We start from the raw sequence: 27,673 nt of genomic DNA, 5'->3' as shown, positions 1-27,673 counted from the left end.
ATACACTTTACGATGTTATACACGTATGTGTGGTACACACGTATGTGTGGATTCTCAATGTATTGAATGCATTCTCGGAAACTTGTACACGTAGGTGTCCTACTCGTGTAAATTTCTGCTTTATAGAAATAATCTTAGATCAAGACGTTAGAATGAATTTCATTAACTTCTGGAATCAAATTATATATTCAGTTACCAGTTTTAAATTAAGGTCTCTATTGAATTAAATTAAATTGATAGTTTCATGTGCAAAGTTAATTGAAAATTGGTCAGTAGTACTTTTACCCCAGTATAGTTATAACAGAAATTTTATTCTGTCTCAATAGAAGACTATGAATACTATCTGTACATTTAGCAAATATTTCTCTGTCGCTGTCACGTCGTGTGTCAACCATTTCGATCGATTGTCGTAAGCGCTGTGGCCAAGATCAACTGCTTAGATTGTTTCTGTTCGTACGTAAATATCACTTCAACATGGTAAGAATAACTATTAATCAAAATATTTTGTAATTCATCTCCTTCGATTCTTGATGGAATCATCCTAGTAAAATCCTAAACAGAAAGATACTTAAGTGTGGTTCACTCTTTGCATTCGCCGCACGTGTTTATCGTAATACTAATGATGCTGCGTGAAAGATAATAGTCCCACATGATATTATTCACGTTGGGTATGACTGTTGTGTTTCGAATATTTCGTGGTGCACATTTACCATGGTGATCATGGCGATGAATGGCGTTGTCGTAGAGTAATAGTAGTTCTAAACATCTGCGTCTGGCTTCACGGATCCCCTCCGTATTCTCATGGTCGGACATCCGGGTATTTTGCGTGTCACGGGGTCATGGATAGCGGTGGAGTGAAAACAAACAGTCGCGTGAGCCTGGAGTGGTAACGCTGTACGTGTTTTCTGCCGGGGCGCCCCGCGAGCATAGCGCTAGCGCAAGCTGTACTACTGTAGCTGTGCGGGCGGCAGGATTAGGCCCTAGGCCTACTCTAAATTAGGGCACCCTAAGCCTACTACAGTACTAACGTTAGGCCTATAGACCTACCTGAAGTTTCTATGAGGTACTAAGTAAGCGTAGATATCGGGGTAGGGCCTACTCAAAGAGGTTCTAATTGCACATCTGGCCATTTTGTCGGGTCGTTGATCCAGAGTCCTGCCGTGATTTATTACGGGCACAGGTCCAGTCCGACTGCCGTCAACTTGACAAAATACCGGGACCGATCGATCGACAGGATCCAGATTATTAGAATATTGCTGGCAAGACATGGTGCATGTACATCTCATGAATGATGGCACAAATGACAAAATGAATAATGAAAAACAGTCCCCATGTATATGTCTGCGTAGAGTTGCACATAAATTATACGCGTCGCACATGCACTGCATGCAGTATGTGCATTATGCAGGCTTAGCGCTTGCAAGCTGTTTGTTTTCACTCCAGTCAACCGGAAGTGACGTGTAGCCGACCGCAAGAATACAGACCGAAGTCAATGATTGCGGCTCCTGTGTGGAGCAGTCGCGCACAGATCAGACGTTACGATAAACCAAATTTCAGACAGCTTTTTTACTTTCATACAAGTTTGACATGACATGACACATTATGCAGCAATATTTGGGATAAATTTCTCAATTGTGCAATCGAAATACTCACGTAAACTCAGTTATAACGCAGAAATTTTATCGATATCGCAACATCGCCGTTCGCAAGCTGTAAGTCGCCATTTTGAATCTGTAAGCCAATCACATGCGAGGTACGTGTTTTAGTAAAACAAACACGTAGAAACTACCTTGCATGTGATTGGCTAATAGATTCATAGTGTATGTTTCTGCAGTTTGAACGTGACGACGCGACAGGCTGTGTTTTACGTTGAAAATTCTATTAAATTGTTGGATTATTCATTAATCTGGTGAGTGTAATGTATTCTCAAAAAGCTAATTTCACTATACAAGCTTAAATTTGCCGACCTAGGGCCGTGAATTAGACGCAATCGAGAAGGGTGAGGTACCTCACCCAATTTTCCGTAGAGACAGTGGTTAAGAACATCCACACAGCAATGGGCACTGCAACCTTCCGTCTGTCTACGGAGGACAGCGTTAATGGCAAAATATAAAAAGAGTCCTCCGGACAGACGGATCTTTCTGTCTATGCCACTGGTTGCCTTCGATTGAAACTTATGGCAAGGATACAAGTGTCTCATCGCTTAAAGACTCCCTTGGTTGGTCGCCACTACAAGAGAGACGACGGGCAAATAGACTAACCTGCTTCTACAAAATGTTAAGTGGGACCCTGGACATTGACCATCGTAAATACATAAACCCAAAGACCCACACAATAACATTCTAAGAGGACACGACAGGCAATTCCAGTTGAATCATACAAGAACTGATGTAATAGTTACGCAAATTCATTTTTCCCAAGAACTGTAAGGGAATGGAACGACCTCCCTTCTACTGTAGTCTGTGCAAACACAATTGATGCTTTTAAGCGCAAACTATCCAACCAACTACTGTAAAAGTGGATATTTTCGTGCGACTAATTTTTCGCGCTTGGCTGGGTAAGAAGAGTTTCGCGTGTTTTTAATTCCGCGGAATCAAGACGTCAACTACACTGTACTGGAACATATGGCACGCAAAAATATTCGCGTGCTTTTATTTTTGCGCTAGCTTCTGGTTGCGCGAAATGCGCGAAAATTTCAACACCGCGAAAATTTCCACTTTTACAGTAACCACAAACCCAGTTAACCAAAACTAATGACCACTCAAAGCCACACCTCCAGTTAAAATTCCCTAGTGGAATGTTCCGGAGGCTACCAATCCAAGATCCAAGATCCAAACTGATGTGAAGGCGATCGCGAAGGCCTAGCTAGATAAGCACAAGAGATGGGAGTAAATTTGTGACCAGCTACAACAAAATGATCCTAAAGTCGGGTGAGGCCGATTATTTGAAAATTGTATGACACAATTCCCTAATCTTTCTGCTTTAAATTGATATATATAGATCTATAACACATCTTATAAAAATAATCGGCTGTGGAGATATCGATGTTTAAAAGAGAGCATGTCGAGACATCTGGGAAATCACTGTTTCGAGAAAAGCGCCCTAAAAGATCTCCTTGCGACGCAATCACGATCAAGGGACACGCAAGTCAGTATTCACCTCCGGACAATAGAAGGTAAGCCCTAGCAACCCCCGAAATGCTCATTCAAACACAGCGTCAGTGGTCTCCTCACCGACCAATCAGTGACCAGGATGCCAGGAGAAGCGGCTGGGCATGGCGCACCCTGCCAGCACGCACCAGTCGACTCGGCAGTGTGCGAGCTTCACGCTTCGGTTAGCGGCAAGCAGCAAACTGACCAATGAGATCACTCTGGTCATTGTTAGGGGCGGAGCCTATCTGTGGGGCTCAATCCAAATGTTCGAACTAGTTTCTGCTTCGTTGAAACGCCAAAAAACATGGCCCAGAAAAACGCTATTTTTTTGGTCTTTCCTTTCATCATTTTGCTTCAAAATTTCGACAGACGATAGAAGACATGTCAGACTCTAATAATATGTCAAATTCAGAAAATCGTAAGTTTTGACCCATTTCGATGCTCTGACTTCAAACTCGATTTTCACGGCTTTGACCGTGTGCGACTTTAGGACCATTTTGTTGTAGCGGGTCACATTTAATTTAGGCCTAACTTTAACTGTTAGGTGTAATATATGAATTCTGCCAAGTTGAATAGACATCTCTCATCATCAAATACCGGTCACGTAATTTTACCATGATACATACAGCAGGGCCCGGGGCCACCAAAATTGAAAGTCGGGCCACCAAATTTCAAAAAAGGGCAAATTTTTTAAAAGTACGTCAATTAATTCGTAACTTTTTGCGCCGGAAATTAGCAGTTATATTTGTTTAAAGGATGGATGAAAAGGACTGAATGAGTGCCTGAGAGTGAGTGTTGCGAGTTTGTTGAGGTTTATTTATGAGTTGATGTATGCCCAATTTCCAATTCTTACTATGACTGGATAAAACTTAGATATTTGACTCATTAAAAAAAACAGGACTTTTAATGTTTGTTTGGGTTTTTTTTTCGGGGCCACCAAATTTTTCTCTCGGGCCACCAAATATTTGAAATTGAGGATTTTGGTGGCCCCATCGGGCCACCAAACAAAAAAGTTAGTGTCGAGCCCTGCATACAGTCACACTAATTTACAGAGTGTATTGCACAATGTACTGTAAATTTATGCTCTGTTCGGATTTAAAGTCTAGCCGACCAGCAAGAAACCATTTTTTTTTTTTTTTTTTTTGCAGCGAACTATATAACCAGAGCATAGTCAACAATGACACTTTTAAACTTCAAGCAACTGATTTTTTTTTTTTTTTCTGTTACCAAGATTCACACCACAAGGGCTATAAAGTAACAGAGCAATAATTTGCACATTCCCCCTTCGCGTTCCTCCTCATTTGGTTCCAGTTAGACTGTTCAGTATTTTGAAGAAGAAGAAGATAGAAGACAGACGCTAGATCTATGGGTATGTCTAATGTTGTTAGACTCGCGCAGTGTCTACAGTGATATCAAAACCCTTCATTTTATGTGTTCTGTCATAAACTTCATGTCAATGTTAATGTTGTTCTATCTCTATTAAAGTGATATTCAATTTGATGATGCCATACAACACTAACTGTCAATGACCATAGCATAGGCTCCTTATCGTAGATCTGTTGATTGCTTTCTGTATTGATTGCAGGTTTCCCTTTCTTTCTTTCTTTTTTCTTGCGCAGCCGAGCAAAAAGAAGAAGAAGTTTATTGACAAAAAGAATGCTGTCAGCTTCAATCTGGTGCACAGGAGTCAAAGGGATCCACTCCAAGCTGATGACGAGAGTTCCAAGTTTGTGCTGCAGGAGGTGGAAAGCTCCAACAAGGCAAAGGTAACATGCTATGACAATTGATAAGCACAGCATGCACTTTGCAATGGCTTGATAATATTATCAATGAATCAAAAGTATTGGCAACCTTCATGGGTAATTTGCAGAAGAAAACTATCTTTTTATGTATTTTTTTTTCAGGAAAATGGGACTTTTCTTTGTCGTTTTCGATAGGCTGCATCCATTCTCAGTAGAGAACCCATGATCTCTATTTCAAGCATAGAGTGGACAAGGGTCTCATCGGGATGTTTGCTACAATGCAGCATACTGAGATTATGTCCATGCTTTGACTCGTGATTTTAAAGGGTGTGTACAGTTCTGGTTGAGGTGAGGATTTAGCTTTTAACGTTTTGCGAGATATTCAGAAACCACTCTATGAGATGCCAAAGAGCATGCAATTCTAAGGGGTATCAAAAGTTTATTTGATGAAAATCAGTTTTAAAATGGCTGAGATATCGAAAAACAAGGTGAAACAAAGTGATAATAATAAAAGGCGTGGCCTGTCGCCTTTTATTATTATCACTTTTTTGGATATCTCAGCCATTGGAAAACCAATGTTCATCAAATAAACGTTGAATCCTTCTTAAAAGTACATGCTCTTTCATATTTCATAAGATGTTTCTCATTATCTTATACAGGAATGTTCAAAATATGAATCCCCACCTCAACCAGTACTGTACAGTCCCTCTAAGTGTTTATGAGGCAGGCTCGTAGATATTCATCAGTGCAGCATTTTGTTTACAGCAGAAAACATAATATGTGACCCTGCACCTCAAAACAAACAAAAAGTCGCCAGACATGAATTTTTAGATAAGACCATATTCTGAAAGAGCAGACTTGAAGCTTTAAAATGATGTACATATAACTCAAATCAAATGGACTCTCCTAACCTATCTAAATATTGGAAAGAAAGCACAAACTCAGGAAAAGTGTGAACTGAGAAAAGAGGCTCTGAAGTACAGTGTCTATTCAAGCGCATAATCTTTACCAAGCCGCGCTGGCTGTGCGATGAATGGGACAAAAAACAGGAAGTAAACCACCCGAGTAACAACAATGAAGGGATTATCAAATTAAACTGAAATTAAGCATGCCTCATTAACATATTCTGTCCATAATTAATGCCAACTTTCAAAGCAGTAGCACTATCCTTTCAAAAGTTATTAGAGTTGAAAGTGAAGAGTGTGGACAAGGTTTTTCAGAAATGAAAAAGGGATTCTAAAGACACACCTAATCACACTATTCTACCAAAAATGTTCCAGATAAACTGCTAAAAAACACACTTTCCTGCCCGTTTTATGATACCAAATTTTAGCATAATGTAAAAGAAGACCCGCTCTTTCAGAAAATATGAAAAAGTCAAGTTCGGCTAGGTTGACCCATTTCACTTATTTTCAGTCCTCACGCAAAATCAGTGTGTGCGACTTTATGTTCGTTTTGAGGTGCAGGGTCACATATGTGACCCTGCACCTCAAAACAAACAAAAAGTCACCAGACATGAATTTTTAGTTAAGACCATATTCTGAAAGAGCAGACTTGAAGCTTTAAAATGATGTATAACTCAAATCAAATGGACTCTCCTAACTTATCTAGATATTGGAAAGAAAGCACAAACTCAGGAAAAGTGTGAACTGAGAAAAGAGACTCTGAAGTATAGTGTCTATTCAAGCGCTTAATCTTTACCAAACCGTGCTGGCTGTGCGATGAATGGGACAAAAAACAGGAAGTAAACCACCCGAGTAACAACAATGAAGGGATTATCAGATTAAAGTGAAATTAAGCATGCCTCTTTAATACATTCTGTTCATAATTAATGCTAACTTTCAAAGCAGTAGCACTATCCTTTCAAAAGTTATTAGAGTTGAAAGTGAAGAGTGTGGACAAGGGTTTTCAGAAATGAAAAAGGGATTCTAAAGAGTCGCCTAATCACACTATTCTACCAAAAATGTTCGAGATAAACTGCTAAAAAAACGCACTTTCCTGCCCGTTTTATGATACCAAATTTTAGCATAATGTAAAAGAAGACCCACTCTTTGAGAAAATACGAAAAAGTCAAGTTCGGCTAGGTTGACCCATTTCACTTATTTTCAGTCCTCACGCAAAATCAGTGTGTGCGACTTTATGTTCGTTTTGAGGTGCACAGTCACATATTTCAAAGCATAGTTGTATTTCAAGGCAATTTGGAAGGAAAGTACAGTTTCAAATTACGCGAGTATGTATAGTCAAAATCAAGACATGCATATAAAACTAACTTGTTGTTTTTTTCTTCAGTGTATGTGTGAATGTAACTCTGTTTATGGGCTACCCCGTAGGAGGTGTTGCAGCAAAACCAGGTTACAAGTTGTATACCATACAATGTAACACCAAAAGTGGTTGTGTTTGTTAACCCTAACTTACCTGGGGGGGGGGGGGGGGGGGGCCATAATGCCCCCCCCCCCCTCGACGAATTCCGCGACCATTCCAGCGCGCAAATTTTTTTGAACGCGCCGCTCGCTGACTTTTTACTTTCAAGTCTCGCGCAACTTTTGAGACCAAATTTGTCGCACGCGGGCATACCGTTCCGAAGCCACGCCCCTTCAAAAAATTTTTGTCAACCCCAAAATTGCTCAAAAACGTGATTTTGTGTACAAAGTCAATACAAATTGTGTTTTTTCAATTAATTCATATAAAGATTCATATTTTTAATTTGAATGACTGAAATCGATTTATTTTAGTATAATCATGCTTCAAAAAATGTGTATGACAAATTCTGCTGAAAAAACCACAAAAACAAAAGTTTGAAAAAACAATGAAATACATAAAAAATTGATAAAACAATAAAAAACATAAGAAATTAATTTTGATACTGAATTTTTTTTACGCACAAATGTTTGGAATGTCACTAGGAATATTTACACCAAAAATCAGCATTCCATAAGCTTTTATAAGCCAATTACAGACAAAAATGACGTTTTTTGCATATATTTGCATAATTAATTAATTAAATATAGAAAATGCAAATTTTTTGAAAATGTAACTTAACAGTCTTGTAGACTACATCCGGCTTTATCTTCCTGCAAAATTTTGCGGCGATCGCGCGATCAACGGCCGAGATCTGAAGGGGGGGCCATAATGGCGCCCCCCCCCCCCCCCCCCCAGGAATTCAAGCTCGCTAAATAGCCCAGGTAAGTTAGGGTTAAACTTTTGCAGATTTTGTGAGGAGTCAAGATTAGGGAAAATAAAGTTCATGCAGTGTGTTTGTCTGTACAATGCGTTGAATGCCAGTGGAAATTCACAAATATTTTAGACTCTGTGAAAAAGGCCGTCAGCTCCAGTTCTTAGAAGTTCCATGCTACAAATGTTTTTCTTTTGCTGTAGAGTATAAAGACAAAAAGATATTGTCATTCTCATTTTCACTTTTCATTGTTGTCATCTTTTTAGGTTGGCAACATTGAGGAGCAGCAGAAGTATGGGATTTTCTACGAAGACGACTATGACTACATGCAGCATCTCCGTGATGTCAACTCAGAGAATGCTTGGGAGCTGCACCCGGTGGCGGAGACCAAGCCCCAAAAGAAGTCTGTGCACTTCGATGTGGAGGACCTGTCCCAGGTTCGTAAGCTGCTGTGGATTCTTTCTTTTTTTTGGGGGGGGGGGGGGAGGGGGAGGGGGAGGGGGGAGGAGGGGTAGGGGTGGAGGTCATCAACTGGCGCAGGTCCCTTTGATTTTTCTTTAAGTGGTAGTTCCCTGCTGCAGAGTCTTCCTGTGAAGGGTGGCATTCCACAAGTTTGACTTGCCCTAGGATTCCGGTCAGATATGCTCTTCAAAATCATTTCTTTCACCTATAAAAGCATACTTCATTAAATTTTTCCAGCATGATAAAAACAGACAATATGACCCATTTGCATAATTAAACTTCCTTTCTTGTTGCAGGTATTTCAAAATAACCAATGACAGTATAATGCATATTTGACATACAAACACATTATTTGCTTTTGTAGTGGGGTTTTGTACATGTACAACTACAATTTGTACAACAGGATCAAACATGATACCAAGTGAAATATCTGGTATAGTAGGTAATGATTTAGCTTCAATATTTGAATGTCTTTTTTATTTTATTTTATTTTTTTTCGACCGATTGATTTCTCTTGTATTAATGTCAAATGTTTGATGTGTTTATAGCACAGGATGTTGGGTAATAAATGTCTTATTCAGTATGCTGACCTTGATGTTATGATTTGCCTCATACCGTTATTCAGCCGCAGAAGCCGAAGCTTCAGTTACCAGCTGAGGTCTTCCCTTCAGAGCAGGAGGAGGATGTGGGACTACTCAACCTGGCTGCTCCAATCTCAGGTACGTGTCATCCATGCACCCCTTCCACCAGACATTTTTGTGGTGGCGTTTCCAAGTGTCGCCATAAGCGCTGCTGTCACGACTCTCGAGGAAAGCAATCTGGGCTTTACGTCATGGGTCTGTTAAAAGATGCAGGCCCATACATGGTTCACTTCATATGGGTTGCAATGAATGCCAACAGATGATTGCCATTAAAAAAAACCCTAAAACAAACAAACAACACAAACAAAATGATATCAAAATCACAATGTTTATAATATGTTTGAAGATTAATATGTTTGAAGATGGCTTGTTCTAACCTCACTTTAACCTACAAGTAGAAGTGTGAGGCAGGATTTCATGTGTATTCGTAATGACACTTTTAGATGGCTATTGAAGAGTATAGAAACATAAGATGCATTTAATTTTTTTGGCAGGGGGGGGGGGCTCTCTGATAATTATGATAATTGTTATTTTTACCAATATTGGCACCATATTCACGGGTATCATCATTGATGTGATTTCAACCATCTGATGATCTGAATTAAACACACAGGTCCCCGACTTGACTTGGATCCCGACATCGTAGCTGCCATGGATGATGATTTCAACTTTGAGGACCCCGACAATGAACTGGAGGACGACTTTGTCGTACTTGCTCAGGGCGAGGAGGAAGGAGAAGGGTAGGTTGGAATGGAAAAAACAAAATGAATCGTAGCTCTGCCTAGAAGTTGTTTTATGGCAAGAGGTTTGTATTACTTTGGTAGAATAGTGTCTTTTTGACTGTGAAAGCTGTACATATAGTGTACGCGCCGAGGTCCTATGTGTGATCTTGTGACTTTGTGTATGTTGTCCACCATTAAATACACATGTTCATCCTTCCTTTCAGCTGTTCCTTTCACTCTCGACGTTTCACGTACACACAGTCACAGACGGTAGGGGGGTATTCGCCGTACTAAACAGCCACACGCCTACAGGCACCTTACACGCTCCCATATACTGACATCGATGTTTCTTCCGTGCTATGTAACAGCATCCTAAACCTCCTAATAGCTGTACTGCGCACCAACACACTGTTCATCGTGCACCACACCGTTGATTGTCGTACTCACATGCGACACACGCAGTGATAGTAATCACAGATTTGGATCTCATCTGGCGGTCAAATGAACAATTCCCTTCCTTTTATTTTGATCCAAACCAAGTGGCAAATATCACACAATATGAGCAAAGAAAACAACGTAAGCAATGAGAGGTTAAAGGAAACTTGTAGGTTTCCACCCCTACCTCTGGTTCTCTACCTTCTGCTCTTCATGACCCTTTTCCTGCCTATCTCTAACAGCAGTCTTCACTTCACCTCTGAAGCTCTTTTCTTACCCTGGCGCCTCACCTCTCCTCTCTCCCTAACAACCAACATACATGTGACTTTTCCTATGTTCAACACTAGATGGCGCAAATGAAACAAATGCATGGAACGGCTCCTACATACCGGCCCCTTATTTTTCAAAAGAGGGTAACCCCTTTTAAAATTACCAAAACCTACCACCATCATTAATCACATTAATGTTCCTTCTTGCCACCCAACAATCTATTGACCACAATAAACAACGCTAACTCGAAAATATGCTACATACTATCAAACTACAACAACCCCTTACACATACAACCTTGTGCTACACATGTAAGCCTATAAAACATGTCTTTGATGCAGAAATAGTCACCTTTCACTGGCAACGATGGCAAGGACAAAATTGAATATTGTTGTGTTTACAGAAGAACATCACATATTCATAAAGTGTCTAAACACCCTGACATTCATTATGTAACCTCTGTGTAGCCTAATGTATGCATGTGCCTCAAGTGTCAGCATGCATTCCAACAATCCACTTGTTGAAACTGTTCATATATATCTATGAGTGCATGTCTGGAGACAGACAGTTCTGTAATAAACACTAAAACGTTAACTGCCACGCCTCTTCTGTTCCTTCCTTATTTGCAACCATGAGTTTGCTAATTGTAACCCATGATACAACAAATATACATCATACCTGCAGTCCACTTATACCTTTAACATGTACATAAACAAACTACATCAAATGTATTCCCATACTTCTGCAACACAACTGTTGACCACTTCAAGATTTAGCCAAATCCAAAGCCAGCTGTTTACAAAACATATTGTACACTCGATACTATACCCAGCTTGCATAAATGTGTCAAATATGTATGCATCCCGGCATAGCAAACAGAACGAAACATATAACATCTTCAAATGTACAATGACCAACTAAACCTGCCAAATCTATTAGCTTGAATTTGACCTACACTGTACCCTTAATCTACAATGTAATCCAAACATAAATGTATTTACAGCATGGAATTCAACCATACACACATACAGTTTTGTACCACTTCTGGATGATACTGCATACCTGTGCACCAATGCATATCAAGTATCAACATAAAATATAAAATCTTATTCATACATTTCTCATGAACTCTGTTGATATGCTTATTACAGATACCCCTATTTCTTTCAAAAAAAAATATGCATCCTTCCAGTGTTGCATTTCTAAACAATACTGTTTTGAGCAATACTGTATATCACCAAATTTTTTTGCACAAAAAAGGAACAACAAAACAAAACGTAATTAAAGTGGGTTAAACATGAACAATAAAACGTGTTTCAATGACTATTGTCCATCAAACCATGTATCAACATAACCCAACCCGAACAACATCAGTGTACTGTGTAAGTAACCAAACACTGTGGTAGAAGTGCACTGACCTTCTCTGTCATTTCTGCACAAAATTATTGAATCTCTTGAGATCTAACAAACATAATCTACTTTATCTACAGCCTTGTGAATGCCACAGCCATCTTAATTCACTGACTCACTCTGGATGGTCTCTTGGCCTAGAGAGTGAAGTTGCTTTGCACTGCAGTATACCTGAATACCGGTATACAATTGTACATACAAAACAGCATTAAAAAACCTGTATCACCTTTCCACTGATTGCCAATACAAATACAACATAACGAAACAACATAATGAAAGCAAACTCATGCTACTTACTTTACAATATGGCACTTGTGGTAAGAAAATTTGCTTGCCACTGAATAAAAATGACATATGTCACCATGACACACATAAGATACATTTTCATGTATATGCGTTTCTCATGTCTTCTTATAACTCAAATGCATACATATGTATACCTATGCGGGTATATAACATCATACTATATACTGACCTTTAACACACTATTTGTGTATACAGCTGTACTAAAATCAATACCATCTTTCTTTACATATGCTTTGCCAAAAATCAAAATCTCTTCCCTTGCTTATAACTTATCTTGAATTTGACAATATTTCCTCTTGAACAACAAGCCTAAATTTAGAATGTCTCCCTTTTGGCATGTTTAGAATTTGTAATGTTCTAAAATAAGCTGAATACACAATATACTACTCATTACATTACTGGTTAAAGGAGAATACAACCAAACAAATAAGCAAATTCTGCTAAGCATTTGTCTGTATCCATCACATATCACATGGTAAAATGCACTATATATGACTACACAATACCATCTGTGCATAATCATACAATTATAAAAACTACCGCATACAAATCACATCAATGCTTTATCAAAACACATAATGATGTATACCAGGTAACGAAACTGTACTTGCATACAAAATTCAACTCTTGCATCTGACGAATTGTTCATGTGACTAATTGGCTCCTCATTTGTTCTATCAAATCCCATGGAGTCCAAGTCACATCATAATATCTGTTCGCACAGTCCGTCCAGGCTTGACACAAAATTGTTCACGGTCCAATCACAAACCAAGCTTTACGATCAGTTCCCCTTCAGCTGGTTGACTTGATTTGTGACGAAACGCAATGTGAATTCCTGTCGGTTCGCGACACAAATTTTGTTCCATGTAAAAATACAAAAAAGGAATTACTCATTGTCAAAACACACTCTATACTAACCAGAATTTGTTATCACAATATCTGATCACCTTTACTTGCGTATATGTATCCGGATCTCCAATTTTACACACATATGATCACTGAGAGTATCGCGAAATTCCAGCAAAATGTTCCATCGCGATCGAATGTGTAGATCTGCAAAAACAGTCATGAATCTCCCTCTAAAAGGAGACACAGCTTGCTGATTGGTCGCAGATAAACACCAGTCTTGGTCTTCACCTCAACGCGACGGACAAGGCCTTCTCTGTCAGGTATGGTTCGCTGAATTCGTCCCATCGGCCAAACGTTTCGTGGTAGCGTGTCATCGACGACGAGCACAACATCTCCGACCTGAATGTTTCTGTTGCGGCACACCCATCTTTGCCTCTCCTGCAGTTGCGGCAGGTACTCCTTCAGCCATCTCCTCCAAAAGATGTCCGCCATATATTGTACCTGTCGCCATCGACGTCTCGCATAGATATCGGTCTGCCTAGTGACCGATGGGGGCAGCAGGGGGGTAGACTTCAACTGCAACAGATGATTCGGTGTTAGAGCTTCCAGATCGTTTGGGTCGTCAGAAACTCTAGTGATGGGTCGACTATTGATGATACTCTCCACTTCACAGAATAGCGTCTGCAAGCTCTCGTCACTCATGACTTGCTGCTTCGTCAGGGAGAAAAGAAGCTGCCTAACCGTCCTAATCTGTCTCTCCCAGACTCCCCCATGATGAGATCCACCAGGTGGATTGAAGGTCCATTGGATGTTTCTCTGTAACAGCGCATTATTAAGCTGGTCCAAGTTCCAGCTCTCGATTGCCTGCCTGAGTTCTCTCTCAGCGCCGACAAAATTGGTCCCATTGTCAGATCTCATCTCCTTGATCGCTCCTCTGCGTGCCTGGAAACGTCTTATGGCAGCAATACATGAGTCTGTGTCTAACGAGTCTGCCTTTTCAATGTGTACAGCACGTATGGTAAGGCAAGTAAACATCACTCCATATCTCTTTACCATACTGCGTCCCCTCTTCACCTCCACTGGTCCGAAATAGTCCACACCAACATGTGTAAACGGTGGTTTGTCTGGCATCACTCTGTCTTTTGGAAGATCTGCCATTTTTTGCTGCATCAGCTGCCCTCTGCGTCGTCTGCACATGACACATCTTCGCAACATTTTCCTCACAGCTGAATTGGCACCAGGCATGTAGTACCTCTGCTGCAAATTGGAGAGAATGTAATTCCTCCCACAATGTCCAGAGTTCACATGAATGTTTCTCAGGATGAGTTCCGACACATGGTGACCCTTTGGCAGAATCAATGGGTGTTTTGCCTCCATAGGCAAGGCTGCCTTACTCAATCTTCCTCCGACTCTGAGCAGGCCATTGTGAGTGTAGGATCAAGCTTGTAAATGGAGCTTGACTTCTTTACTCCATTTCTTTTCCCATTGACCTTTGACTCTTCTCCTCTCAGTGTTGCAATTTCTGGAGCAAATGCTTGCCCTTGGACGTAGCGGAAAATAGCCTCCTCAGCATTTTCCATATCCTTCGTAGTCAGCTTTGTAGCTTCACCCGTGTCATCCCTCTGACCCCTCTTTTTCATTTTCAGCATTTCTTTCAATTTCAGCATCCATGCCACTGCCTTCCTCATACTCGTCCAGTCTGAGTAGTGAGACAACAGCCTTCCAACAGGGTCAAGTGTTTCATCACGTTCCTTTGCATTTGTCACAAAGGTACTCTTTGTCTCCCTCAGGCATGGCTCGTCACATTCAACATCACAAGCCAAAATCTTCCTTTTCAGCTCTGGGTCGTCTGTACTTGCCATGACCAAGTTCTCTGGTTGCGCTGGCCACATGCTTTCATCTGCATGAAGAAAGTCTGGACCTTCCTTCCACAGTTTCAAGTTGAGGAATGGTGCAACTCTGCATCCTCTAGAGCACAGATCAGCTGGATTGAGTGCAGATTCGACATGTCGCCATTGGTTCACTCGCGATCCATCTTTAATTACGGCGATCCTGTTTGCCACAAAAGTTTTGAACCGTGCTGTCTCACTTCTGATGTACCTGAGCACTGTCATGCTATCAGTCCAAAAATATGTGTCATCCACAGGTACATGTACACCAAGCTCCTCCTTTACCAGCCGATTGATTCGCACTGCTACTGTCGCAGCTGTTAGCTCCATTCGAGGGATGGAAATCTGCTTCAAAGGGGCTACTCTTGCCTTGCTCATCAGGAAGCTGCATTTCACTTCGCCCTGGTCGTTCACTGTCCTGATGTATGATACAGTGCCATAACCTTTCTCGCTGGCGTCGGCAAAGTGGTGGAGGGTGATTGACTTCGCTGCCCTGAAAGGCCCCGGCATTAGACATCTAGGCATCTTGAATTCTGACAGATGTGGGAGTTCCCGTTGCCATGTTTGCCATTTCCTCAGCAACTCTGATGGGATAGGTTCATCCCACCCTAGTCCCAGCCGACACAATGTCTGTAGAAGCTGCTTTGCTTGCAATGTGACTGGAGACACACATCCAATGGGGTCAAACAGAGCACAAACTGTGGAGAGAATTCCTCTTCTAGTAGGTGGTCGTTCTTTCATCTGGATTTTGAATCCAAAAGCATCATCTTCTGTGTGCCATAACATGCCAAGTGCTCTCTCGGTTGGCATTCCTCCTTCCTCAAAATTGAAATCCTTGACAACCTTCGCTCTCTCCTCAGCTGGGATCTGCTCCAGGACTTCTCTCTTGTTGCTGTTCCACTTTGTTAAGTGAAATCCCCCCTTTTGACACGTCTTTGTCAGCTCTTCTGTCGTCTCAATTGCCTTTTCCACTGAATCGGTAGAATACAAGCAATCATCGACGTAGAAATTACGGTGAATGATTTCTACTACATCCCTAAATGATGACTTCACATGCTCATCCGCCGTTCTCTGCAATGCGTAGTTTGCGCATGATGGAGAAGAAATAGCGCCAAACACATGTACGCACATACGATACTCGATCAGCGGCTGTTGAAAGTCCCCATCCTTCCACCACAAAAATCTCAGGAAATCTCTATCTACCCTGGGCACTAGGACCTGAGAAAACATTGCCTCTATGTCAGCCATGATGGCTACCTCTCCCAGTCTGAATCTTGTCAGCACTCCGAATAGACTGTTGGTCAAATCCGGCCCCTTTAGGAGTTCGTGGTTTAGGGACGCTCCATGATATTGCGCTGAGCAGTCGTACACTACCCTCAGTTTGCCTTTCTGTGGGTGCAGGACTCCGTGATGTGGCAGGTACCAGACTTTTCCCTTTGTCCCTGTCAACTCCTGCTCTCCTATCTTTTCAGCGTATCTGCTCTGAATTGTTGTCTCCATGCACTCCTTGTATTTCTGATGGAAATCAGGCTGTCTTTGGAACTTCCTTTTCAGATGTTCAAGTCTCTGTTCGGCGAGAGGCCTGTTATTTGGCAAGTCTATCTCCCTTCTGAATGGGAGTCCTATCTCATAGTGCTGATCACGAAGCCTGATCGTCTTTCCTACATCTCTCAGAAATTTCTCGTCCTCTACGGAAATCTCCTCCTTGTCATTCGACAGCAGCTCTGTAAAATCTGTGTTGTATAGACTGCTCAACTTCTCTTGAATGTCATCCAAGCCTTTAACCTGAGCTCTATGCGAGGTGATCCACTGTCGCTTCCTATTGTCATGCCTCTGACATCCATACACCATCCATACTAATCTTGATTGACACGCGAATGGCCCACCATCTTGGCTGCTGATGACTCGCAAGGGCTCAAATGCCTTTGGCACATTGTTTCCTATCAATATGTCCACTTCAGCGTCTATCTCTGGCATTTCTACTTCCTGTAGATACGACCACTTCTCCAAATCGACCTTTCTCGGGATATCGTCCTTGGATACGGGTATAGATGCCCTAGTATAGACCTCGGGAAGGGAAAAGTCATCTTTCCCGTTGATGTTGCATATTTCCAGATCATGTAATACGTGTGTTCGTACCACCTTCTCATCAGTCATGGTTTGCAGATGTATCATCCTTGACTTTCCTTTAACCTGCAACCTTTCCTTCAGTGCTTCAGTGCAGAATGTCCCATTGCTGCCACTGTCAATGAAGGCATATGTGTTTACTTCTCTGCCAGTTGCCCTTGATCGCACCACCACAGGAATAATGGCTGGCTGTGCATCCATTGTTACTCCACGATTCGTCATCGAGCAAGTATGGTTCTCCACAACTCGTGTTCCTTCTCCATTCCTTGTTGACTGCACTCCAGTGTCAGATTCCCTTTCTTTCCTTTGAGTTGTTTCAGATTCAGCATTCTCTACCTGGCTCTGAGCTTCAGACTTCCTCTCATCTGAGTGTGCAGGATTCCTATGTAGCACTGTAGGGTGATTATTCTGACACAGCTCACATTTCAACCTTTCTTTACAGTCCTTGGAGAAATGAGATCCTCGGAGACAAGCAAAGCATAAACCCTTCATGCGACAAAATTGCACCTTCTGATCATGGGGCTTCTTGGTGAAAATTCGGCAGTCTGTCAGGTGATGATTGTCCTTGTTACAATACAAGCACTTCTTCCTTTCATCATTCTTTAGAACAGTGCTGAAACTCTGCCTTGGTTTTGAAGGAGTAGCCTTGGATGGGTTAGCACGTCCCTCGCCTGACTTTGGTGTTCCTGTTATATCACCATACAATGGGTTGTTTACAATTCGTGATTGCCTACTCACGAAACGCACCACATCAGCAAATGTCAGGGGTTCTTCATGTACTTCCTGTATGGTGTCGACAGTGTACCTCCATTTGTCTCGAAGCTTGAATGGCAGCTTAGATATCACCATCTTAATGTGCTGTGTGTGATTGATTTCTTGTTCAAGCTGCAAGTCCTTGGCCAAATTGCTCAGCTCGGTCACAAATAGTGTGTAGCTCTGTAATCCTTCAGCATCCTCATTCTTCACGTTTGGCCAAGCTTCAGCTTTCTTCATCATTCTGTCGAGGACCTGATGCTTATTACCAAACTTCTTCCTCAACAATGCCTTTGCCTTGATGAAAGCCTGCTGATGGTTGTCACCATACATACAGCTCCTCACAACTTCATTAGCCTCACCTCTTGTGTACTGTTCCAAGAAGTACAGCCTGTCTGAGTTATCGGTAGTCTTGGATTCAATCACATGTTCAAATGCCCTCATGAAACTGTGGAAATACATGGGATTTCCATCAAAGGGTTGCACATTCCTCTGTGGTAACGATGACTTCATATGACACTCCAACAGAAGCTGTGTGAGTTGATTTTGCTGCATCTGTACCTCTGTCAAGTGACTGGCCGCATTTACATCTGCTCTTGAATCTCCTTCTGCAGGACTGCCTGTGATTGGGCTTGGTGTCTGGCTATGAACTTGCACTGGTGTTGCTGGAATGGGATTGAAGGCTCGAGGGAATGGTCCTTCAAACTGCTTCATGGCGTCTGCCTTTGCAGTAGCTGCAGCAAGTTCTATTTCAACTTCCATTTGTTCCTTTCTCCTTAGCAGTTCTTGTTCCTCCCTTTCGAGGGCCTGTCTCCTCTTCAATCCTTCCAACTTCACCATCAGTTCTGCCTTCCTCCCAGCAGCCTCCATGAGCACACTGGTCACGCTGGTCTTTGAATTACCTGATGCTTGTGACACACTATCCATAGCATGTACCTCATCACACTTCGTTGGGGGCGGCATTGCTCCGTGTGACTCCTCAGTCTCTAAATTTGTCCCAGGGAAATCTGAATCTACTGGCATCCATGGATCCATGCTCTGCAGAACAACACTTGGTTGCAGTGAACCATCTAATAACTTCGAACTTGGAATTGGTTCCTCCATTTGTGTATCTCCAACAAAGCTTACCAGTGTGTGAAGATCAAATAGGTTCTAGACGAGAGAGCCTCTCACGTCCTTCCTACTATTTACTAGTGATCCTGCCTCTGAATGTGGACCTGATGTGCGAGATGCTTATCCTTCATCTGCTACCTCTCCCATCTGTATTGCAAAGTTCTCAATTTACTTTCACAACTACTGGTAGAACCTTCTTCTGATCTTGCTTTATATCATAGATGGTCCTCCTCCTTCCTATTTGTTTGAAGTCTGATCCTGTCTTCTACCTACTTCCTGTGCAACCCAGTAGCTGTTCCTCATTGCGCAGCCTTGCCTCTATGACTACGATCCTCTTTCAAGGCTAATTCTGTTCCATATTTATGTGCCTTGGTTTGCATTTCTCTAATCATCTTTCTCATTTGTTCATTTAGGTTCTATTGTTGTTGATGTGCAATCCATTCCACAATATGCTGTAGGTCTACATCTGACTAGAGTGTACAGTTCTTGGGTCTTGTAGTCAAATACCAGATAGTAGATCCAAAATACCATATCCAGACATAAGTCCTGTCTCATATCCTTCTCCTTGGTATCATTGACATTAGACTTTTAGAGTCATAGACTTGGTCCCACATTTCAGTCTCTGGACAGAATGCTTTGTTCACTCAATATGTTTTCTACTGCTTATTTCATCTTTTATGAACTCATCTTATTAGGTAGGTTCTACCATGTGTATGTAGGGCTGTACCTGTACCTAATTCTATAGAGTACGATAATATTTCACAAGACGTATGCCTGCCTTTATCCAGCAGGGCAAAATGTACACTGCACTGTATTCCAACGTTGTTAGTGCCTGTACAAGTACTCACAGTCACACTCGCAGTTCACCTAGCAAATCCAAACACTGAAACCATTGCCATTGTCATTCCATTTGTTGCATCTGACTCTGTGTTGGCTCCAGTTGAACTCGCCTCAATGTAACGTTACTCTGTTAGACCGTCGAGGGTGGGTAGTGACCAACGTTATGCTGTCATCATAAATGCCTTGACTCGTTGAGAGTTGAAATGTAGATTTCTAGCAGTTCTGATCCTCAATATCCAACTCAAAATCGTAATAACTGCTACTGCTAGACCTGTCCCTTTAACTCATCGAGTCATGAACTGTGCAGCTGAACAGCTAACCAAAGTTTCCTTTAACTAAGAATGTACGCGCCGAGGTCCTATGTGTGATCTTGTGACTTTGTGTATGTTGTCCACCATTAAATACACATGTTCATCCTTCCTTTCAGCTGTTCCTTTCACTCTCGACGTTTCACGTACACACAGTCACAGACGGTAGGGGGGTATTCGCCGTACTAAACAGCCACACGCCTACAGGCACCTTACACGCTCCCATATACTGACATCGATGTTTCTTCCGTGCTATGTAACAGCATCCTAAACCTCCTAATAGCTGTACTGCGCACCAACACACTGTTCATCGTGCACCACACCGTTGATTGTCGTACTCACATGCGACACACGCAGTGATAGTAATCACAGATTTGGATCTCATCTGGCGGTCAAATGAACAATTCCCTTCCTTTTATTTTGATCCAAACCAAGTGGCAAATATCACACAATATGAGCAAAGAAAACAACGTAAGCAATGAGAGGTTAAAGGAAACTTGTAGGTTTCCACCCCTACCTCTGGTTCTCTACCTTCTGCTCTTCATGACCCTTTTCCTGCCTATCTCTAACAGCAGTCTTCACTTCACCTCTGAAGCTCTTTTCTTACCCTGGCGCCTCACCTCTCCTCTCTCCCTAACAACCAACATACATGTGACTTTTCCTATGTTCAACACTAGATGGCGCAAATGAAACAAATGCATGGAACGGCTCCTACATATAGTTTTGTGAAAGGACACAAAATACTGTTTCTACTTGTAGTCCCAGCGGCTAGAGCTTCATTGGCATACTGTATGGAACACTGCAAGTATTCATGAGTGCATAGTTGATGTGCCAACTGAACAAAAATTGTGTCTGGAAGATCATTTCCTTGTTTACTCTCTAGAGGGAAACTCTCCTCTGATAAGAAAGAGAAAATAGTTCACTTCTATAGAATATTGTTTATTCTGATTTCATTCTTCATCGTTTAATTAAGTTGGTTTTTTTCACAAACCTTGCTTCTGTGAATTATGAATCTTTGTTATTCACATGATTGAAGTGCTAATGAAAGATATCCTTGACTTCCTGCTTTATACACAGCACAAAATTTTTTGAGGATAATTCATGAATCGGGACTTGTGAGGCAGTTAAGAGCATGGTAAAATTCATGAATGAGATGCAGAGGGGCAGGATGAGAGATACATGGAAGTATTATCTGTTTTGAAGAAGTAAAGTATAAATCAACTGCTCACAATAGCAACGATGTGCATCCGTAATACATTTTTGTTACAGGAGGCGGTGTATCGGTGTGTGGTCAATATGTGAACGTCAGAGAAGAGGAAGATTTTGAAAAAGAAAAAAGATATTACTACCATGAACTGCAGTTTGTACGAGTGTTAGAGTAGATGCAGGTAATATGTGATTTAAAGACTGCTTGGTGTGATAATCACCTCAGACGTGCACATGTGCGTTGTATGATAAGAGGCAAACTTAAGAATATTTTGGTAATGATTAACCTATAGGGGGCAAAAGACTTCATCAACGTGGCTGGGAGAGGACTTTGTTGACGATGACTATGATGAAGAAGATGACGATGAGAGTGAAAGCGGTAAAGAAGACGATGAAGATGGTAGCGATGATGAAAACTATGACAGCGACGATCTGGATGATGGCCAGAGGTCGTATTCCTCAGAGGAAACAAAATCTAGATTCACCAGCTACTCTATGACATCGTCCGTCATGAGAAGAAACGACGGCCTGACTCTCCTGGATGACAGGTTTGAAAAGGTAAGAACGTTAGTTGACCCTGCTGTTTAATGCATTCACTCTTTGTGTGCCATGGTGTAAACCCCCAGTGTGCCACATTATTCCTTTAAATGTGACCGTGCACCTCAAAACGAACATAAAGTCGCACACACTGATTTTGCGTGAGGATTGAAAATAAGTGAAATGTGTCAACCTAGCCGAACTTGACTTTTTCATATTTTCTGAAAGAGCGGGTCTTCCTTTACATTATGCTAAAATTTGGTATCATAAAACGGGCAGGAAAGTGTGTTTTCTAGCAGTTTATCTCGAACATTTTTGGTACAATAGTGTGATTAGGTGTGTCCTCAGAATCCCTTTTTCATTTCTGAAAAACCTTGTCCACACTCTTCACTTTCAACTATAATAACTTTTGAAAGGATAATGCATTCATTCCACGGCCAGCACGGTTTGGTAAAGATTAAGCGCTTGAATAGACGTTGTACTTCACAGCCTCTTTTCTCAGTTCACACTTTTCCTAAGTTTGTGCTTTCTTTCCAATATTTAGATAGGTTAGGAGAGTCCATTTGATTTGACTTATACATCATTTTAAAGCTTAAAATCTGCTCTTTCAGAATATGGTCTTAACTAAAAGTTCATGTCTGGCGACTTTTTGTTTGTTTTGAGGTGCAGGGTCACAAATAACCCTTTAAAAGGGCCGGGCTTTTTTGGCTATGTTTAGACTGGGGGGTGGTGGGGATGGAATCTCGGCCATCGGTGGTGCGATCGCGATGAAATTTTGCATGAGTGAGACCCACGTCATAATCTACAAGATTGTGTCATACATTTTTTTTGAAACAATCAATTTCTAATTTTAATTAATTGATTATGCAAATTAAGCTCAAGATCATATTTTAGCCTAATTAAAAGCATTGAGAGTCTAATTTTTGATCTGTAAATCTGTTTTAGCATATTCAACAATTGTACATCACAAAAACTTCCAAAGCTCATTTCAATTCTTATGTATTTTATTGTTTTCAGAATGTCTTATGTATTTTATTGTTTTCAGAATTTCTTATGTATTTCCATGTTTTTCAACTTCTTTTTAAATCTTTTTATTGGAAATTGTCACTGACCACTTTTCTACCATAATTAGCAAAAAATTAATCAATGAAATTATTAATTTTGAAAATAATCAGGTTTTTATGACTTTCACGACAGAGCACTGTTTTATAGGAAATGTACAAAAAAATCACAAAATTGTGCCCGTTTTGGGGCGACATTCCGTTACAAAAATGGGCGTGGCTTTGCAAAAGTAGCGCGGACGTTGCAAATTTGATCTCAAAAGTTGCGCGAGACTTGAACAGACAAAGTCAAGAAGCCTTGCGACAAGGCCTTCTCGTGTTACAAAATTATAGTGCGAAACGTCCAATCCCCCCCGGCCCTTTTAGGGTTTACTCTTTATGTGCCATGGTGGAAACCCCCTGTGTGCCACGTTATTCTGAGACACGAAGGTAGTCATGCTTTGAGAAAGAATTCTGTTTTTTCTGATTTGTATAACTTCTATAAATGTCTGTTAATATGGGTATAATAGTAGGCTAAGTCAAAGAAGAATGCCAAGCTTTGTTACGATATAACTTGTATGACGAATCTATTTTCAATTTTTCTTTTGAATGACCAGTTGCTACATTACTGTAAAGGCATGACTTTTGCACATTAAACCATGAGAGAAACTTAGAATGTACGAGCAAATCTAGTTGGGAACATCGCTTGATAGTCGACCACCACATAGAATGCAAGTCGTATACGAGAGGAACAAAAGAACAAGAAACACTTCCATTGTGTCGTGGGATTAGCAGCAATTAGCGGTTTATCGATCGGTCTTGGCGGCTTTGTTTGTTGAGCAGAATATGCGAAGTTGGCACGCCGTCAACTGAGTCGGACGTGCGAACGTGGCACATACAGTTGTAAAGAGTTAATAGACCTCAATGAATGAGTGCTTTTGGAAAATATTCTCTTTTTTTTTGTTCAGAGCCGTGTAACTTTAATACAGAAATGCTTATGCTAGAAATGCAGTACGACTAAGTTCGTGGGGGAATTGTAAACGTTTCTGTGATGTAGATTTTATGACAAAGAAAAAACAAATTGTGGTAAATAATACACGTATGGCATACGCTGCTGTGATAAATTGTAGGTCACTTAATTTAGTGTGGCAAGTTGGCTGTGTGAATACCTCACAAACACAAGGTCCTTTGGTTCAATCCCTAGTGAGACCAACACAGTCAGTGTTTGGGTCTAGAATCACTCCACTCTCTCTACTTAGGGCAAAAGTTTGTCTGTTCAAACATTTTGCCCAATTTTGTCACATGATATGTCAAAATATGTCAAATATGTCATATTATGACCTTTATCTGATGGCTGTAATTATTATTATTTTTTTTTTGTGCACATTCTTGTTTATTTCATTGCATCATTGTGCAGTGTTTGTCGTATCCTGTACCATGGTAACAGGAATCAGCGTTTATGAAGACTGTATTTCTTGTGATTATATAAGTGCTGTGAAAGTAATAATATCACTTGGTGTTATGTGTGATTGAAGAATATATATGGGATGTGTGGCCCTTTTGGAGGTTATTTTTTTACTGTGTAAATCAGGGATCTTTTCTCGGGGCATTTTAAACAATTTTTAGACAAACATTTTAACATGTCAATGAAAAACAATTCTTCAAAACAGGTACTCATCCTATAAATTAATAAAAACTTCTTGGAAGAGCTTGACTGATCAAAGAAAATGACATCCAACCTCGTGGCATTGTGTACTGCTTTCTGTTTTCCCTCACAGCTGTATGAGGATTATGACGACATGGAGATCGGTGCCCTGGACCAGGAGGAGATTGAAGGTCATGTGACCGACCAGAGCCTGGTCCTGCAACAGGTCATGGATGAATTTGAGGCCCAGACCAAAATTACGTAAGGGCTGCATGGTCTTTACAAACTCCTCCTCACTGGAACTTCGCCACAAACCACCGATTGGCTTCATTCTTCTCTTTGCTGTATCCAGCGCTGCTGTACTCCTGCATATGTGTGTGTGTGTGTGTGTGTGTGTGTGTGTGTGCTTGTTTGTGTCTGTCTGTCTGTCTGTCTGCCGGTTTGGTGGTCTGACAATACTTTGTTTGCTCAATTTTTGTTCCATTTGCATTTGTCTCACATTAATTTCTGTAATTAGCCTGTGTTAGCATGCATAATTCTTTTTTTATTATTATCAGAGGATGAAATATGAATGTCCGGTAATGAGATAGAGATTATGCATTGTGCACATGTTGTTTTTCTCCCTGCATTCTCGTGTCTGAGAAACAATATACTGTATATGCCATTATTTTCACGTACAGATGTTTTTGTAAGATGTTGTTTTCACAAATTTACAGTGAAGCTACACGTATTGTACGGAGATGCACTGGTTTCCTTGCGCATGGTGACATTTTTGTATGTCGTTTGGATTCACAGTCCAATAGTGACTCAAGAAATTTGCGAAAATTAAACCCTCATGAAATAACAGCTTATTCGGATTTTTAGATCAACTTTTATAATTGCCATTGCTATATTTAAATCCTTGTGTATTCATCTGATGTACATTGCAAAGAACATCATCATTCAGCCTTTGACTTTTTTGTTTGTTAATCCATATTCCAGAACTATGAACGATATACCCACTAAAAGGCCTTCTCATCAAGCTAATGAGGATGAAAGCAATGAAGATAATGAAGATGATGAGGAGGAGAAGGAAGAAAAAATCAAGATGTACGTTGAGGAGAGAACAGAGAAATGGGACTGTGAATCAATTCTCAGCACGTATTCAACGCTCTACAACCACCCAGTGACCATAAAGGAGCCAAGCCATGATAGGAGGAAAAAGGAAAAGGTGAGGGAGGTATCCAAGAAACAGGAACTCAGTGGTGGCCAGAGGTGAAAGGTCACTTCTTGAGCACTCCCCCTCCCCCCCCCCCCCCCCCCCAAAAAAAAAAGTATGAAAGTCCCCAGTAGCGTGGTGAGAGAGGTTTGGCCAGACTCAATCGATCTTCGTATGCTGCCCATGAGGTTACATTAAAAAACCACGCCTGCAGGAATAAATGTACACCAAAGCAGACCTTGATTTATGAAGGTCAAAACTCCAGGCAAGATTCTTTAGATTCTTTGGCTGCGTGTGTGCTGCATACAAAGCTGTACACTTTGTTACAGAGATCCCACATTATACATGTATCCGAGTCGGGCCAACCTTCCCATATCACAGTCTCCCCATGTTACTAGGTCTTTTGATAACCATGAACTAAGTACTGACTGTGGTACTGATTCCTGATTGTATGTTACATGTATATCTATGTGGACTGAAGCCAATAATAATGATAATGACAATGATGATAGTGATATAGTAATTACTGTGATTATGAATATTATTGTGACAATTTTTTCATTGGTATTTTCATCATCGCTCTGTTTCTGTGACAGTCCCCAAAATACTCTCGCTGGAAAATTAAAGAAATGCATGTGCATTAACAGGTCTAATGGTTTAATTTTCCATTCTCATCATCCTATCTGAGTAGTCATCTTCAACGGGCGAGTTGGATGGATCCCAGATCAAGCTGTCCCAGAAAACAGGCATGCCTCTCCATGTGCTGCCCTCTCCTGGTCCAACGAGGAGACAGCAAGAACGCGAGGAACTGGAGCAGATGCGGCTCCCTCCAATGGCAACTGTGCCAACGAATAGGAAGAAAGGTGTGAAGGAGTCAGCGGAAGAGAAGAGGGAACGCAAGCAGGCTGTGAAGCTTGCAAGAAAGGTATGCTACGATTAAAGCCCTGATGCAAAGGATATGCCCACGTGTTCATCGGTTGTCTCCATTCTCATCAGCACTACATTGACCATGACTTTTCTGAAGTTCTGGTTGATATTATTGTTAGACTTTAATTCTTGCAGATAAAACAAATCAACTTTTTGTTCCTCCCCTACCCCTGTCAACAATCAAACAAAACAAAATAAAATGTCTTATGAAAAACAATTAATACTTAATGATTTCTAGTTATTAATCAACTTTGTCTTCATGTATACATTCTGATCATTATTTATTTTTTGCCACTTGATCATCTGCCTCTTATTCTTTCAAGGAACACCTTCGCATTGTTTTGTAGATATGACGGATGTCATGGAATTTTGATTTCATGTTTCCTTTTTTGTTGTTGATGTTTCAAGAAAGATTGTTGTTCTTATTGCATTATTTCAAACTGAGTGCATCGTGCCTTGTTTCCATCACATGTATACGTCATGTATACATTCGGATCATTATTTATTTTTTTGCCACTTGATCATCTGCCTCTTGTTCTTTCAAGGAACACCTTCACATTGCTTTGTAGATATGACGGATGTCATGGTAGTTTGATTTCATGCTTCCTTTTTTGTTATTGATGTTTCAAGATGTTGTTCTTATTGTTTTCTTTCAAAACGAGAGCATCGTGCTTTGTTTCCATCACATAGTTAATAATTATCCCATAGGGTTTGAAGTTGCAGTGAGAATGACACGTGAGCTTGAGCTTTGTCTGATGTGGCTGTTGATTATGATGCAGAATTTTAACATTGGGGTGTTGTTGCCATGCCAACAGGAGAGGCGGGTGGAGAAGAAGGCCAACAAGAAAGTTTTCAAGGACGAGGAGCAGCGGCAGGAGAAGGTCATGCAGAACGTGCGACAGAACTTGCAAGGTGTCAAGATTTTATAG

At 40.9% G+C, this 27,673-nt stretch overlaps 1 protein-coding gene across 1 annotated transcript; it reads left to right on the top strand.

The window, feature by feature from the left end:
• The first annotated feature begins 387 nt into the window (after positions 1-387).
• Positions 388-27,673, top strand: LOC139727487 (protein LTV1 homolog). The gene is made up of 10 exons (XM_071638463.1): positions 388-477; positions 4,772-4,918; positions 8,333-8,503; positions 9,154-9,247; positions 9,783-9,909; positions 21,691-21,955; positions 24,753-24,880; positions 25,601-25,829; positions 26,509-26,742; positions 27,560-27,673. The coding sequence occupies exons 1-10, from the start codon at positions 475-477 to the stop codon at positions 27,671-27,673; spliced, it is 1,512 nt and encodes a 503-aa protein (XP_071494564.1). The 5' UTR covers positions 388-474.

The sequence above is a fragment of the Diadema antillarum genome, unplaced genomic scaffold (assembly GCF_040938485.1).
Source record: "Diadema antillarum isolate AM-2024a unplaced genomic scaffold, OU_Dant_1.0 seq00000133_RagTag, whole genome shotgun sequence".
Lineage (NCBI taxonomy): Eukaryota > Metazoa > Echinodermata > Echinoidea > Diadematoida > Diadematidae > Diadema > Diadema antillarum.
The sequence above is the reverse complement of the archived record's forward strand: the minus strand, read 5'-3'. Positions and strand labels throughout refer to the sequence as shown.